We start from the raw sequence: 17708 nt of genomic DNA, 5'->3' as shown, positions 1-17708 counted from the left end.
CCCATGCTGAGGACTCCAGGTCATTTCCAAGCAGACAGTCCACTGGGATATTTGAGGAGACCACCACCTGTTTCAGGCCATTGACCCCTCCCCATTCTAAAGTAACCATTGCCATGGGATGTACTTTTCTCTGATTGTCAGCGTTGGTGACTGTGTAAGTTTTTCCAGTCAGGTATTGGCCAGGGGAAACCAGTTTCTCTGTCACCATGGTGACACTGGCACCTGTATCCCTCAGGCCCTCTATTCTAGTCCCATTAATTAAGAGTTGCTGTCTGTATTTTTGCATGTTAGGCGGCCAGACAGCTAGTGTGGCTAAATCCACCCCACCCTCAGAAACTAGAATAACTTCAGTGTGGACCCTGATTTGCTCTGGGCACACTGTTGATCCCACTTGGAGACTAGCCATACCAGTGTTACCTGGATGGGAGTTTGGAGTGGAACCTTTCTTGGGACAGGCCTTGTCTCCAGTTTGGTGTCCATGCTGTTTACAGCTATGACACCAGGCCTTTTTGGGATCAAAGTTTTTACCCTTGTACCCATTGTTTTGTGAAGAGGCTCTGGGCCCACCCTCCTGTGCAGGTTTTTGGGGGCCTGTAGAAGACTCTTTACTATTTTTAGTTTTGGTTGTCTCATCACCCTTCCCCTGGGGAGTCTTTGTGACCCCTTTCTTTTGGTCACCCCCTGTTGAAGTCTTGGACACCCTTGTCTTGACCCAATGGTCCGCCTTCTTTCCCAATTCTTGGGGAGAAATTGGTCCTAGGTCTACCAGATGCTGATGCAGTTTATCATTGAAACAATTACTTAACAGGTGTTCTTTCACAAATAAATTGTACAGCCCATCATAATTACTTACACCACTGCCTTGAATCCAACCATCTAGTGTTTTCACTGAGTAGTCAACAAAGTCAACCCAGGTCTGGCTCGAGGATTTTTGAGCCCCCCTGAACCTAATCCTGTACTCCTCAGTGGAGAATCCAAAGCCCTCAATCAGGGTACCCTTCATGAGGTCATAAGATTCTGCATCTTTTCCAGAGAGTGTGAGGAGTCTATCCCTACACTTTCCAGTGAACATTTCCCAAAGGAGAGCACCCCAGTGAGATCTGTTCACTTTTCTGGTTACACAAGCCCTCTCAAAAGCTGTGAACCACTTGGTGATGTCATCACCATCTTCAAATTTTGTCACAATCCCTTTGGGGATTTTTAACATGTCAGGAGAATCTCTGACCCTATTTATATTGCTGCCACCATTGATGGGACCTAGGCCCATCTCTTGTCTTTCCCTTTCTATGGCTAGGAGCTGTCTCTCCAAAGCCAATCTTTTGGCCATCCTGGCTAACAGGAGGTCATCTTCACTGAGAGCATCCTCAGTGATTTCAGAAATGTGGGACCCTCCTGTGAGGGACTCACCATTTCTGACTAACACAGTTGGAGACAGGACTTGAGGGGTCCTGTTCTCCCTATTTAGGACTGGAGGAGGGACATTGGCCTCCAAGTCACTAATTTCTTCCTCTGTGAGGTCATCATCAGAGGGGTTGGCTTTTTCAAACTCTGCCAACAGCTCCTGGAGCTGAATTTTGGTAGGTCTGGAGCCAATGGTTATTTTTTTGATATTACAGAGAGACCTTAGCTCCCTCATCTTAAGATGGAGGTAAGGTGTGGTGTCGAGTTCCACCACATTCATCTCTGTATCAGACATTATTTTGCTAAAAGTTGGAAGACTTTTTAAAGAATCTAAAACTGTTTCTAGAATCTAATTTCAAACTTTTAACAAACTTTTAAACTCTAAAAGACAATGCTAAACAGGGACTTAACACTCAAGGCCCTAGCAGGACTTTTAAGAATTTAGAAAAATTTCGAATTGCAAAAATGAATTTCTAATGACAATTTTGGAATTTGTCGTGTGATCAGGTATTGGCTGAGTAGTCCAGCAAATGCAAAGTCTTGTACCCCACCGCTGATCCACCAATGTAGGAAGTTGGCTCTGTATGTGCTATTTCAAAGTAAGGAATAGCATGCACAGAGTCCAAGGGTTCCCCTTAGAGGTAAAATAGTGGTAAAAATAGATAATACTAATGCTCTATTTTGTGGTAGTGTGGTCGAGCAGTAGGCTTATCCGAAGAGTAGTGTTAAGCATTTGTTGTACATACACATAGACAATAAATGAGGTACACACACTCAGAAACAAATCCCGCCAATAGGTTTTTATATAGAAAAATATATTTTCTTAGTTTATTTTAAGAACCACAGGTTCAAATTCTACATGTAATATCTCATTCGAAAGGTATTGCAGGTAAGTACTTTAGGAACTTCAAATCATCAAAATTGCATGTATACTTTTCAAGTTATTCACAAATAGCTGTTTTAAAAGTGGACACTGCAATTTTCACAGTTCCTAGGGGAGGTAAGTATTTGTTAGGTTAGCCAGGTAAGTAAGACACTTACAGGGCTTAGTTCTTGGTCCAAGGTAGCCCACCGTTGGGGGTTCAGAGCAACCCCAAAGTCACCACACCAGCAGCTCAGGGCCGGTCAGGTGCAGAGTTCAAAGTGGTGCCCAAAACGCATAGGCTAGAATGGAGAGAAGGGGGTGCCCCGGTTCCGGTCTGCTTGCAGGTAAGTACCCGCGTCTTCGGAGGGCAGACCAGGGGGGTTTTGTAGGGCACCGGGGGGGACACAAGTCCACACAGAAATCTCACCCTCAGCGGCGCGGGGGCGGCCGGGTGCAGTGTAGAAACAAGCGTCGGGTTTGTACTGGAAGTCAATGGGAGATCTAGGGATCTCTTCAGCGCTGCAGGCAGGCAAGGGGGGGGTTCCTCTGGGAAACCTCCACTTGGTCAAGGGAGAGGGACTCCTGGGGGTCACTCCTCCAGTGAAAGTCCGGTCCTTCAGGTCCTGGGGGCTGCGGGTGCAGGGTCTCTCCCAGGTGTCGGGACTTGGGACTCAAAGAGTCGCGGTCAGGGGAAGCCTCGGGATTCCCTCTGCAGGCGGCGCTGTGGGGGCTCAGGGGGGACAGGTTTTTGTACTCACAGTCTTAGAGTAGTCCTGGGGTCCCTCCTGAGGTGTTGGATCGCCACCAGCCGAGTCGGGGTCGCCGGGTGCAGTGTTGCAAGTCTCACGTCTTTTGCGGGGAGCTTGCAGGGTTCTTTAAAGCTGCTGGAAACAAAGTTGCAGCTTTTCTTGGAGCAGGTCCGCTGTCCTCGGGAGTTTCTTGTCTTTTCGAAGCAGGGGCAGTCCTCAGAGGATGTCGAGGTCGCTGGTCCCTTTGGAAGGCGTCGCTGGAGCAGGATCTTTGGAAGGCAGGAGACAGGCCGGTGAGTTTCTGGAGCCAAGGCAGTTGTCGTCTTCTGGTCTTCCTCTGCAGGGGTTTTCAGCTAGGCAGTCCTTCTTCTTGTAGTTGCAGGAATCTAATTTTCTAGGGTTCAGGGTAGCCCTTAAATACTAAATTTAAGGGCGTGTTTAGGTCTGGGGGGTTAGTAGCCAATGGCTACTAGCCCTGAGGGTGGGTACACCCTCTTTGTGCCTCCTCCCAAGGGGAGGGGGTCACAATCCTAACCCTATTGGGGGAATCCTCCATCTGCAAGATGGAGGATTTCTAAAAGTCAGAGTCACCTCAGCTCAGGACACCTTAGGGGCTGTCCTGACTGGTCAGTGACTCCTCCTTGTTGCTTTCTTTGTTCCCTCCAGCCTTGCCGCCAAAAGTGGGGGCCGTGGCCGGAGGGGGCGGGCAACTCCACTAAGCTGGAGTGCCCTGCTGGGCTGTGACAAAGGGGTGAGCCTTTGAGGCTCACCGCCAGGTGTTACAGCTCCTGCCTGGGGGAGGTGTTAGCATCTCCACCCAGTGCAGGCTTTGTTACTGGCCTCAGAGTGACAAAGGCACTCTCCCCATGGGTCCAGCAACATGTCTCTAGTGTGGCAGGCTGCTGGAACTAGTCAGCCTACACAGATAGTCGGTTAAGTTTCAGGGGGCACCTCTAAGGTGCCCTCTGTGGTGTATTTTACAATAAAATGTACACTGGCATCAGTGTGCATTTATTGAGCTGAGAAGTTTGATACCAAACTTCCCAGTTTTCAGTGTAGCCATTATGGTGCTGTGGAGTTCGTGTTTGACAGACTCCCAGACCATATACTCTTATGGCTACCCTGCACTTACAATGTCTAAGGTTTTGTTTAGACACTGTAGGGGTATCATGCTCATGCACTGGTACCCTCACCTATGGTATAGTGCACCCTGCCTTAGGGCTGTAAGGCCTGCTAGAGGGGTGTCTTACCTATACTGCATAGGCAGTGAGAGGCTGGCATGGCACCCTGAGGGGAGTGCCATGTCGACTTACTCGTTTTGTTCTCACTAGCACACACAAGCTGGCAAGCAGTGTGTCTGTGCTGAGTGAGAGGTCTCCAGGGTGGCATAAGACATGCTGCAGCCCTTAGAGACCTTCCTTGGCATCAGGGCCCTTGGTACTAGAAGTACCAGTTACAAGGGACTTATCTGGATGCCAGGTTCTGCCAATTGTGGATACAAAAGTACAGGTTAGGGAAAGAACACTGGTGCTGGGGCCTGGTTAGCAGGCCTCAGCACACTTTCAATTGTAAACATAGCATCAGCAAAGGCAAAAAAGTCAGGGGGCAACCATGCCAAGGAGGCATTTCCTTACAACTATACTTAGTGAAAGGGGCTTTCAGCCACCTCTCTTCATCTATTGGTCTGTTGTTGTCATTCAGATTTTGCTTATGCCCACTGCAGCATACAGCAAGGGGCAGTGGGTCATCCTACTCCAGCTACTGGCTGACTTTGCTATGAGTGACTGCATTTTACTCTGTCACAAGGAGCACATCCACACAAAAGGTAGTTCCCTATAGTGCCAGTGTTTGTATTTAATTATTACCTTAGTGTTGCCTTTGTGTTTAGAGCCTGATGTGATAGCAGGATGCTTTCTACCAGTTCTTCACAGCACAGGACATGTTCCAGGTTATAAGTTCCTGCTTCCTGCTAATGATTCTGTAAATGCCTTTTGGAGCTGCCTTGTTGCTATTTCAGAGTATGCCAGATTGTGTGCATTTGAATCTATTCCTTATAAAGTAAATCTGTTTTTCAGAATGTGCACAATGAAATTCATATATAACTGCACTCCTGTATGTATTTTAAATGGGGACTACAGCTATACTTGTAAACAAATTTAATCTGTATATCCTGCTTGTACGTCTTTATAGTTAGCTTTCGGTGATCTTGTATGTAGTGCTTACATAGATATTTAACTCTTATATTACTGATTGAATCAGTGTGGTGCTATCTATCTATCTATCTATCTTTCCATCTTTCTATCTATTTATACAACCTTCTCTGTCTGTCTTTGTGAGCCTTTCTATCTATCTTTTTGACCTTCTCTATTTTAATAAAGATAGACAAACCCATTACAAAAAAGAGTTAGTAAAGGCAAGAGGCAGGCAGCTAACACCAGATTGACTGGCTTTTTCAGGTCGGGTGTTAGTTTGAACATCTGATTTTACTACAATTATGTGTATAACATATTTACAGGACTTTTCAGCCAGACATCATCACAATTCTGTTGTAATGCAATTCACATATCTTCCACCCACAGCACACTTCAGCTATTGCCTGAATTTTCTGCACTGTGAGTTACGACATGCTCTCTTCCCACAAGAGAAGATCTAGCGTGGCAGTTTGGGCTGGACTGATCCAATTGGAACAGAAACAAATCACATTTTCAAATAGCTGGATCCAGATTGAGGTGGCATGGTATCAGAGGCCAAGATTAATTCAAGCATTCCATTGCTCACTTTTTGTATACTTCTATGTGTTGCCCTAAGTGGTACGGGTATGTTGAGACTTGGGTCCAAGCTATACCTGGTTGATGAGCCCTCACTAGGGATAAACCAGTCCTAGGTTGCTTGTGTTTTGGTTCAGGGAGGACCTGGCCTGGCAACTTGGGCTGGTCTGTTCCCCCTGGACCAGGGTCAAGACTATTTCCATGTAGCTGGGTCTAGACGATGTACAAGGAATCAGCCCAAGTAATTACCAGTGGCTGATATAAATTCAAGCATTCCATCCATCACTTTTTCTTTACTTCTGTGTGTTGCCCTAAGCAGGACGGGTATGCCAAGACGTGGGTCCTGTGCACACTGTCTCACTGGAACCAAACTATAACTGGTTGATGAGGCCTAACTAGGGTGAAACCAATCCTGAGTTGCTTGTGTGGGTGCGCAAAAGAACGATGGGCTGGGTTGCGGCCCAGAGTAATTACCAGTGGCTGAGATTAATTCAAGCATTCATTCCATCATTTTTTGTATACTTTTGTATCCCTTTCACAAGAAGCACATCCACACACAAAGTAGTTCCCTTAATTGTCAGGGACTACTATGAGAATGTGTGCCTTTTTGGACCAAAAAATATTTTACCTTTACTCAATGTTTTTAGATTGGTGAGGGCCCAGGAACTTCCCCAACAATAACGTTTTGCAAAAACCATGACAGAACAAAACAAGAATTGCCTAAGTCATAAGGCCAGCGGACAACACAAGACTTTTGGATTAGCCAAAACTTGTTTTTCTTTAAATCGCACACCTACTTTAAATCAATAAAGTGCAGTAGTGCTAAAAAGTGCCATGCCACAGCAGGACAGAATGTATATGGGCCTTTCAACTCACATGTTGTATGCACTCACTTGCACCACCCCCTGGGCTTAGCTATTACTAGTGCAGCAGGAGCAGTGTCTCGAAAGCCCAGGGGTGAGGGGCGCCGTCTGCCCTGCAAATATGTGCATATTTCATATTGTTGGAGAGGTAGGCACAATTTTTCTTGCTTCGATTAGGACCTAGGGTATACTTGCTAGGCCAATGAACCACCCTAAGATGGCTCAAGGGGAAGGGGAGGCTGTGGTAATGTACAACACCACAGCATCCCTCACTGAGCTCTTAAAAGAGGCTCTTCGTTTACTGGGAAAGGTTTGATTAAGAAGACAGTTGTACTATCGTAGCACACAAAACATGTTGCCTTTGTAAATGTGCATCTGCAAGCTTTCCACAGTCAATAACCCCAATCTAAACGATCATCTTCCATTCTCAAATCAACAAACATAAAAAAAAGGTGTAGTTACTTCTGTGTGCTCTAACATTTGCATTGCTTGCACATCTTCATGTAAAAGTTGATCGTGGCAGAGTTCATGGATGTAGAATTCCTCGATTGGTAGCCCGCTGTTAGCCTTCATATTTACCTACATCAAGCAGAAACATACTTTAAAAATATATTTCTGGTTATGATGTAACCTGATGAAAAAAGTCACTTGCATATATCTTCAAGGTATGTAGACGTGATATTATTAAGAATAGTAAATAATACTTATTTATATATAAATATTATATCAAATATATATTAAATAATATATAAATACATATATATTATATATATTAAATAAACATATATTTTACATAAATATTAAATTACTTCTGTTAAATATTGAATATTATTAAATAGCACTTATTTATATATAGTTAGCTTCTTGACACTGAAGGCAGTGAATATTTTTTTTATAATATTTTGGCAGGACAATATTAAGATGTCGAGAAACGAATAGGCTTACTTTGTACAATTTCTTCAGCATTTCAAAAATCGGGGTACCCTTCACGTAATCCTGGCGGGTCATACCACTCTTTAGTAGGTTCGCAATGGCCTTTTTAAGCATGAGGACATGCTTATTCAAGGAACAGGCCGACAAAGAAGACCACAATTTCTCTAGGGACAGCAATAACGTAGATGGTTAATATTAATATGAACTCAGACAGTGGTACTGTCAGATACAACACAGTAAACGCAGTTTATACTTGCACTTTGCCTCCAACACAGTAACCCTGGTTCACAACTTAAATGCACAAATGTCTCCATTTACGAGCATAAATTAATTCTTAAACTTCCTTACACATACCCTTACACCCGTAAGGGGTTAAAATTACAGGCAAGCCAATCTGGTCAAAGGGGCGTGCCGTGGCCTTTCCAGGGCAGCGATGCCTCCAGAAATAGGTAAGCAACCAGGTTGCAAGTTTTTGGGTGGCCACATCCCATTAGTAGGCACTTTCCTACCTGTCGGGATCTTAATTCTGTTAACGACATCCCAAAATTGGTAGGTATGTAGGAGAAGGGGGTGTCTCAGCAGAGAAAATCAATGTTCTGGAGAGAAATAAAAACTGAGCACGGGGGCTTGTATCCCTGGGTCCCCACTTTTAATGCTCTATTTTTATTAAACTGTAAAAAGACTATTCGCATGCTCTGGTTGAACCTCATTCATCCTGATTCACAAACAAGAACGAACATTTACCTGTACTTTCACAAATATGTTAAAGAACATTTCTTATTATTTTGGAAGTTATAGAGTTCCATAAGTACTTAAGGAAAGCTGTGATTGTGGGAGATTCCCAATAGTAGTAATGGAATAACTTGTGATTTCCACGTTCCTCGCACAGTTTTCCTGTCCACTCAATGCCTTGTGGGATGCAGATGTGGAATTTTGCTACTGCAAAGAAATAATATCCCTGAATGATGTTGCAGACATTGAAATTCTAAGTTGCAGCATGTGATCGCCTTCAGAACTTTCTTAAAGAACTATCGGCCAGGTTACCAAGCCCCTATCGCAGCTGGAGCATCACTTTTTGTAACGCTCAGGTGGCGCTGTGCACTGCGCCATATTTACAAGATGGCGTTAAGCCACTTGCTGAACGCCGCCTTGTAAATACGACCCCTTCACATGCAGCACTTTGTGTGGAAGGGGCGTTTAATGGGGGTTGCTGTGGGCATTCCACAGCAACACAAATTGCATTTTTACGCTTCCCCAGACTTATGAGATTTCGTAATCCTGGGGCAATGCCAAAATCTAACGCCACCCCAGGGGTGGCATTAGCATGGCACAACAAGGAGAAATGCTTTAATTTGTGCAGTGTGCAGCAGACATAGAAAGAGCAAACTGCCATTGAAGATTGTTTTTGTGCAGGAAGGTTTCCCATCCTGCACAAAAACAATCTCCCCCTGCAACACAGCTGTCCTTGCACCGTGGTGCAAGGGTGGTTGAGTTGGCGCTCGGCAGCTAATTTAGTGCCGCGCAGGGAGAAACACAGGCATGCGCCGTAGTATATTAAATATGGTGCACCACTATGTTTTAGAAGTGACGCAGCACTGCGCTGCCAATTTTGGCGCAGTGACTGTGCTGCACCACTTCTTGTAAATATGCCCCTATGTTTTTGGATGAAGAGCTTGGAAGCCATGTGAAATGACAGTATCAAAGTCTTTGTACATCGTAGAAGGAGCTGAAGTTGACTGGCAAGTGATGGTGCAGCAGTAGATGCTGCCTCAATGAAGTAAACAGTGGTAACAAAATGGCAGCTACTGTTCAAAGTAGGCCATTTGACCCTGAGAGCAGTCGGTGGCAGTTGTGGTGCTTAGAGGAGTGGATATATTTTGTGGTGAGGAATTGCGCAGAGTGCCCCCTCCAGCGTCCACACGTGGGTGATGGCTTAAGCAGGGCTGACATGAAAAGGAGTCTCCAGTGCTGCCTTGCCAGTGGAGTGATATATCAGTGTGGTAAAGTCTATAAAGTTCCATGAGCTGCAACATTGGTTCCACTGGGGACCTAGCAATGTTTGAAGGCGGGATAAATACTGAGTGTGGAGCACTATCACAGATAGGTAGTCAAAGTGGGGAAACAAAACTTTTCTGCTTGACTCACAGAGTAAGAAATATGCACAGGACGATAAATGCAGAGCAATGACTTCACATGAGTTGCTGATGGGCCAGAAAGGGATGAAATGGTCATAAGTAAAAGTTGGATAAAGTGAAGAAGGCAGTGTTTGAGGTGGAAGCGAAGTTGGGGAAGATTGAGGCCGGGGTGGAAGTGCAGTGTCAACATTTGGGGCAAGACCACAGATGAAGAGTAAGGAATAGAAGGAGACAGGAGCTGCAGACTATAGCAGAATTTCAAATTAACGCCTTGACTGTCATGGTCTTCATGGAAAGCACATCGGAGGCTTGAGAATGCGATGTGCAAATCTTTGGCTTCCTACCCACTGCCTACAAAGTGGTTATGAGAGGGACCAAGCACTCTTTCTCTGTCTATCACCCAATCTAGCTATTCACTTTTTCCCTTTCATTGTCTTCAATGGCGCTCTCACCATTCGAGTGTTCTAATGAGTGGAACAACCACTGTTGTGCTCCAAACCTCTGAATGAAGTGATCTTGTGTTCTTTGAAACAGTAAGTGCAAGATGAGACTAACAGAAATCTGTTATTCTTGACATGGGTGACTGTGGTTTCTCCTGATTGATCTATGATTGTCACTTTTTGTTGTTAACTTACTGCCCAATCTCGTTTGTGATCACATGATTTGTGATGTGGAGTCTGGGAAAATTTGCTCTTGAATGTTGGTGCTTTTTCTCAGTTATCTTTCTCCTCTCCCAACATTTGCCCTTCCTCTTTTCACTTTTCTCTGTCTAAGCCTTCTTTGTGATGGGGTTTCAGTTAGTTGATGTTCTTTGCTAATTGACCAAGAAATGATATTACATCAACCCCCTGAAGGACCAATGTCTGCCAACTTTACCAATCAACACCAGTCCTCCAGTGATATCTGTAACTTCAAAGGAACCGCTGTCATGGTGGTTTCTCTGTAGGTACAAAATGTTTGGTGTATGGCCAATAAACCTTTTGTTTGTCCTAACCAAGCTCCCAAATTGTGAGTTTGTTTCTGAAAAACAAATAACTAATGACCCCCACAGTCAAGGAGTAATTCTCTTGGTGTGGGGTTTCCTTATTTTAGTTTTACTCTCTGTGACGGCTAGGTTGTCCCTGATGCTGACAGACAGACTAAAACCAGATCAGATTTTTCACGCCATTGTGCACTTCATCATCGCAGAAGCCCAGCACACCAACCTCAAACAACAGATCCCATGCCACCGCTCCTGGACTATGATCACCGAAACCCAATGGACTCAGACCCTCTCCTCCTCCCACCCCGAAGCCACTACTGACCTCAACCAAGCAGTTCAGAACCTCACCTCCTGGAATACCGACTGCGCCAACGGGGTGACCACACTGTAACCAGCAAAAACCAAGAAGACCTCCAAATGAGCCAGCTAGTTTACCACAGAGCTCCAGACTGTGAATCGCAAATGTTACCAACTTGAGAAGCGGTGGCACACCACCAAGAACCCCACTGACAGAGCCACCTATAAAGCAGCCCTCAACACCTACCACCGACACATCAAAGAGGCCAAGAAAGCAGCGCTCGCCACCCGCATCAACTCAGCAGCCAACCGCACCAAGGAACGTTTCAAAATAGTCAAAGATTTTTCCAGCCCGAAAGCCACAGAGAACACCATTCATCCCTCCCAAGAACTCTGCAACATCTTCTCGGATTTCTTCCACAACAAGATCGTCAGCATCTACCACAGTCTCAACTTTGGCAACCCGAACCAACTGGCTACCATCAGCCAGACCATCACCACCCCGACCCCGCTCATCACCTCGACCACCTCAGCCACCATGTCCTCCATCCACTCCGGTGAACCCAGCGACCCCTGCCCCCACCACCTCTACAACCTCAGAACCAACCCGATTAGCACACACCTCACCAGTATCATTCTTGCCTCCATCTCCACTGCAACCTTCCCGGAGAACTGGAAACATGCCAACCTCAGACTCCTCCTGAAGAAACTCTCCACCGACCCTCATGACCTCAAAAACTATCGCCCAATCTCTCTCCTTCCCCGTCTTGGCCAAGGTTCTGGAGAAAGCAATCAGCCTCCAATTCACCACCTTCCTTAACAGAACCACCTTCTGGACACCTCACAGTCAGGATTCAGCATTGAGACTGCTCTGGTTGCTGCCACAGACGACTTCAGAAGACGCCTCGACTGCAGAGAAACAGCTGCTCTGGTCCTACTCGACCTCCCTGTAGCTTTCGACACAGTCTCCTACAACACCCTCATCAACAGACTCCACAACTAAGGATTACGAGAAGACGCCCTCAAGTGGATTGCCTCCTTCCTCACAGGTTGCACCCAAAGCATCCACCTGCCCCCTTCGCTTCAGCACCTAAAGACATCATCTGCGGTGTACCCCAAGGTGCAGCCCTAAGCCCCACTCTGTTCAAGGCCTACATGACCCCCCCCCCTCGCAAACCTCGTCAGATCCCAAGGCATCAGCATAATCTCCTACGCCGACGGTATGCAACTTATCCTCTGCCTCACCGATAACCCAGCCGACACCAAGAGACAACCACCTCAAGCTGAACTGTGACAAAACAGAAGTACTCATCTCCGGGAGCAGCACCTCTGCCTGGGACTACAGCTGGTGGCCAACCAAACTCGGATCCACCCCTACCCCTACAGACAACGCCCGCAACCTAGGGATCGTCCTCAACAGTCAACTGACCATAAAACGTCAGGTCAACACTGTTGCTTCCTCTTGCTCCCACACTCCCTGCATGCTCTGCAGAATCTTCAAATGGATCCCCACCGAAACCAGGAAGACTGTAACTCAATCCCTCGTCACCAGCCTCCGCGACTACAAAAATGCACTCTATGCCGACATCTCCACCCAGCTACTCAGAAGAATGCAGACTGTTCATAACCGGGCAGCCCAACTGGTCCTGGACCTCCTTAGATGCACCCACATCACCCCTCACCTGGCTCTCCTTCCAGAAGAGATGCCAATTCAAGATCCTCACCCTTGCCTACAAGACCCTCCATGACCTCAGACCCTCTTACATTAACCAACGACTGAAGTTCCACCAACCCTCCAGACACCTCCGTTCCGCCTCTCGTCCTTGAACACATCCCTGCATACGTCATAGCCGTTGTGGAGGCAGCACCTTCTCATACATCGCTGCAAGAGCCTGGAATAACCTGCCGTCCCACCTCTGGACATCCACCTCACTGACGGACTTCAGGGAGAAGCTTAAGACCTAGCTCTTCGACTGAGGCACAGCGCCCAGATATCCTGTGGGGTGATAGCGTGAGCTGTACAAATGTGTATTGATTGATTTTTCACCCTACATAGATCTGGTGGTTTACTGAGTTTGAGCCCATTGGAGCACTATCAAAACTGGACAAAGAGCAGTGACCAGATTTGGACAAGACCTCCACTCACCAACCTCAGGTGCCTAAACACCACTGTGAACAGATGGATGGTGGGGATTGCAGTAATATCCCTTCCTATTGAACCTTGGATGCAAATGTAGTCTTGAGGCCTTGCAGAGCGAGAAGTTAAATACTAAGCTGAAGGTCTTTGGCTGGTGCACCGGCAGACCTTGGACCTTGCAACACTGTGTGGTCAACAAGTGCCCCTTTCCACCTTTGCAGCCCTCAGCAGCGGCGACCAAGGCACCATCCCAGGTACTCACAAGCGAACAAGCCTTTAGCTATAAGCTGCTGGTTGTTGTGCTGCCGCGTTTGCGCAGTCCTGTTGATGTGTAGTCTGCGTTTTGTTTTCAAAACACTGACACAAGTGCCTAGTTTCCGCCACTTTCTGCTAGTTTCCATGACCAACCCTGAGCGACAAGATTACTCCACCGCGAATCAGCAAGTGAACTATCTGCATTCCAAACATCCTTCTACAACATTAAGCGAGGCAGAAGCGTAAGGAAAACAGAAAGCAAGTGGAAGTGGCAGCAGAGAACAGGTCAAGGCGCGGGGGCTCTAACAGATTGAAAGGATTGAATGAATGACTGAGGTTTGGGGATTGAGTACAGAGTTGGCCCCACAAAGAGTGTGTCCTGGAGACCTGCGGAAGCGGCCCATCTAGTGCAGGGTGCAGCAGGGTGCAGCTTGCAGAAGATCCAGTGAACCCCGCCCAAAGAGCCACACTCGCACCAAGGGGGAATAGGAAATAACAAAATATAAAATAGCACCAGAAGCTGCTAAATCAAGAGAAGATCCCCTAGTGTACTTCGTCCAAACCTACCAAAGGATCAAAAGAAGCATCAATGCTTTGTTCTGCCAGAAGCGTGCTCTAAGAACTTTAGGCGCCAAGCTCCACCGGAGTCATCCGCAAACCATTTTAAATCATAGGCCAGTCCTGACGGTTATTAACAGTAACTAAATGAAATCATGCCTAGCCGGCACCACGCTCTGGGCATCAAAAGGAGTTTAATGAGCCTTAAGGATTTAGAGTGCCCAAAGAGTCAACGGAATCTAAAACAGAGGCCAATTCGGAGACTAGCTCATCTAAGGCCAAAGTCATAATCATAGCAACCAGGTCTATATTTATACTTGCATGCATGGAAAATCTCTCACTTATTGTCTTTCCTCCGACTCATCAAAGCAGCGGCGGTAGCAAGGCATTCTAGGACCACCAGCCTCTCAACCTCTGAGCTGTATAGAGTATCATTATTCATACATCAAGGGAAGCAAAATGGACCAATGTGGGCGGGACCACGCCCTCATAACAACATCAGCTCTACGCCTGGGATGACCCAGCAATCATTTGCCCTCTTTTCGCCCCGACAACTTCAACATGGGCAACAACTCAATTACAACAAAATTCTCACTGGAGAGTCCGTTTGTGAGACAGTTGGTGAGAGAACGGGAGTGCCCAGTATATAATATCGATCAACCTCAGCCAAAGAAGGAAGCAACCAAAACTATGCCAACTCAGGGCAGGCGAGCAAAAGGGACTGCACAAATATCAGTTTTGGACTTCTTCAAAAAAGCACAAGCACGAAATTCATTTCCAATAGAAAACCCTCATATAGTGAACAATTCAATCTCTAAGAAAATTCCAAAGCAAGGCCCAGCGAATGGTTTGATCCAGAGGGACGACACAATTATAGAAATATCATCATCAAACACTGCTACAGATAATACATTAACGCAACTAACTACAAATCAAGGCGACTGGTCTAAATATGGCAATGCGTTTCGCTCCCTTCATACTACCCAGGCTAGTCCTACAGGTGAGACTCGCGTTGACTCTGCCTTTCACAATCATGACCGTGATCCTGCAGACAGCTATCTCTCTGCAATGCGCATCTGCAGTTCCTATTTGGAGAGAACTAGCCCTCACTACATCAGGGGACAACTAGAAAAGCTGTTGTATGAACAGGTTCCTGAAACCATGCCGGATTCCAGACAGTTGGCACCTGGTGCTAGAAGGCACAGTGGCTGGCACAGTTTCCAACAACAACACAATCTAAATCAGGCTGTATATATTTTTCTAATTTTTGGAATTAATAAGGCACAGGGCCATTCATTGAGGACTGCAGGTAATGAAAGAGGAAGGAAAGTAAGGATTCAAAAATCAGACCAGTGGAGCAGCTTGACCTAAGAACAAAATAACCTTGAAATGGACCCAGAAAACATGCTTAGAAGTACTATGAAGAATAACAACACTATAAAGCGTTGTATATCAAACACAAAGTAACAGCCACACAATATAAATCTGCAGTTTTCATTAGTAACACGTTATTATAGTTTTACACATATTTAAATATAATAAGCCAGGAATTCAGTGGTTTCATCTCTAAAATATGAATTAGTTGTTTGTCGAAACAGCTTTAATTTATTGTCCTACACCAATTATAGCTGAAGGTGTTACACTGCAAGAAGAACAGCTCCTTGGGTAATTTATAAAATTGACAGTACAAATTGACACAAGCGCCAGGAAAGATAGCGACTTAGGCGTTACACTCCTCCCTCTTCCCTACAGCTGGTACAACTGAGAGGTAAATTACACATTTGTTTACCAGAATTGGTCACTGACAAGAAAAAATGCCTGGTTGGAAAGTAAATTTAAGTGGCAGAACTTGATTTAGAAGCTCTCTAGAGATTTAAGCTGGAGAAGACAGCACTTGTGAAATCTGTGGTGCAAAAACAGCAATATTCAGATTAAAACATGCAGTGTTGATGCATTTCTCCGATTTGGAAATGTGGAGCTCACAGTGATGCAGCAATCCCACACCCAGGAAAGGAAAACACAAACTGAGGTTTAAGTAATTCCCCGTTCGGTATTACTGTTGTGTTTTACACAGGCACAGTTAATGAGGTCCTTGGTTTCTGATAAAAGTGAGTTTTGTTATATAAATATATTTTAGCACGCATTAAAAAATAAAGCATGTCACACAACCCTATGTTACATAATGGCCATTTAGCAAATGTTCCTTCTTAACATACTGGTAATTCTGAAAAAGAAATAAAGGGCCAGATTTAAAAGAAACTAGCGCAGTGCCAAAATCAACAGCGCCACGCTGTACCATTTTTTAAACATATGGCTGTGCCATAGTCACAAGAGTAGGGCGCAGCCCTGCATTCCCTCAGCACTGGCGCTAACTTATGCTGCCTGTGCCAACACAGGCATCCTTGCACCATAGTGCAAGGGTGTCTGCGTTGAAGGGAGTCATTGTTTATGTGCGAGAAGGTGTCTCTTTCTGCATATAAACAATCTACAATGGCGATTTGGCACTTCTATTTTTGCTGCAGAATGCAGCACGCATAGAAGTACCAAATCGTCGGTTTTGAATGTGCAGGAAGGGACTCTTTGCCATGGATGATTGCAGAATGCAGCACACATAGAAAAAGCAAAAAACGAGGAGGAATAAAAGCATTCCTCCTCGTTTTGCCATGCTCACGCCACCCATTGGGTGGCATTAGCTTTTGGCACTGCCACAGATTTACGATTTCTCATAAATCTGGGGCAGTGTTAAAAACAATGGGTGTTGCAAAGCAATGCCCACTGCAGCCACCTGTTGCACGCCCCTCTGACGCAGAAAACTGCATGTTTACAAAGAGGTGTTATGCCACAAAAAGTGGGGCAACACTTCCTTGTAAATATTAAGCAGTGGACGGAGCCACCGGAGAGTCACTGAAAGTGATGCTCTGGTAGCGCTAGGGCCTTTTAAATCTGGCCCAGAGTCTGTTCCCGTGCCTCAGTAGGGCCAAAAGAGCACGAGGAAGGATAGGGGTGCAAGAGGGAAGGTTGAATTCCGACAAGTTTCCATCAAAAGAAGAAACAAACACCACAGACCCATAGCATCCGTACAACGGGCGAGGTTATGAATGCCAGCAGCTAGAAAGTGAGAAACACATCAATTAGGCAATTAGTTCATACACATTCGGTCTAGTTTCTATCCAGAAAGTCACGGGCAGCTTGTGAATGAGTAAACAGGTAGACTGTAATGATTTTATGGCAGCTGTCCACAGCACTGGATTGGATTTTTTTTTCTTGTCTTGCCTACGACAGCTTGCATGCACTGTAGCGTGCAAGAGATACTGACCAAGTTTTATCATACTTTCACGCAGTGCAGCAAGCCACCTTGCCAATGCTTGCTTTAATTTTCTAATTGAGAGATTGAGGAATTCAGCATGGCCAATGCCCTTTCTCCATTTCCTTCCAGTTAGCTTTTGTATAGAGCTGGCATGTCATTCACATGACGTAATGTAGTTCATATCAACTGCCAACTAGGTAATATGGAAAACACATATCTGGATAACTATATTAGAAAAAATTAAAGTTTTATACACCTTTTCTAAATGGGAATTCTCTGACAGTGAAAGCTACTCATTTACACTGGATGTGTCCTAGGAGATAGATGTAGGAGGCTGGCCTGGTTTGTAGTGGGTCCCTAAGGTATTTACACCTTATACCAGGTCCAGTTATCCCTTATTAGTGAAATGTAGGCAGTGTCTAGGAAGCCAGGCTCTCTAGGGGTAGTGTGGATGAGCA

General features: G+C 45.6%; 1 protein-coding gene across 1 annotated transcript in view; it reads right to left on the bottom strand.

The window, feature by feature from the left end:
* HERC5 (HECT and RLD domain containing E3 ubiquitin protein ligase 5) overlaps positions 1-17708 on the bottom strand; it is a 315041-nt gene that overhangs the window by 171273 nt on the left and 126060 nt on the right. The window contains exons 13-14 of the mRNA XM_069230254.1: positions 7592-7743; positions 7109-7225 (exon numbers count right to left, since the gene is read on the bottom strand). Coding sequence (XP_069086355.1) covers positions 7109-7225; positions 7592-7743 — 269 coding nt within the window. The remainder of the gene's footprint in view (positions 1-7108; positions 7226-7591; positions 7744-17708) is intronic.

The sequence above is a fragment of the Pleurodeles waltl genome, chromosome 1_1 (assembly GCF_031143425.1).
Source record: "Pleurodeles waltl isolate 20211129_DDA chromosome 1_1, aPleWal1.hap1.20221129, whole genome shotgun sequence".
Lineage (NCBI taxonomy): Eukaryota > Metazoa > Chordata > Amphibia > Caudata > Salamandridae > Pleurodeles > Pleurodeles waltl.
The sequence above is the reverse complement of the archived record's forward strand: the minus strand, read 5'-3'. Positions and strand labels throughout refer to the sequence as shown.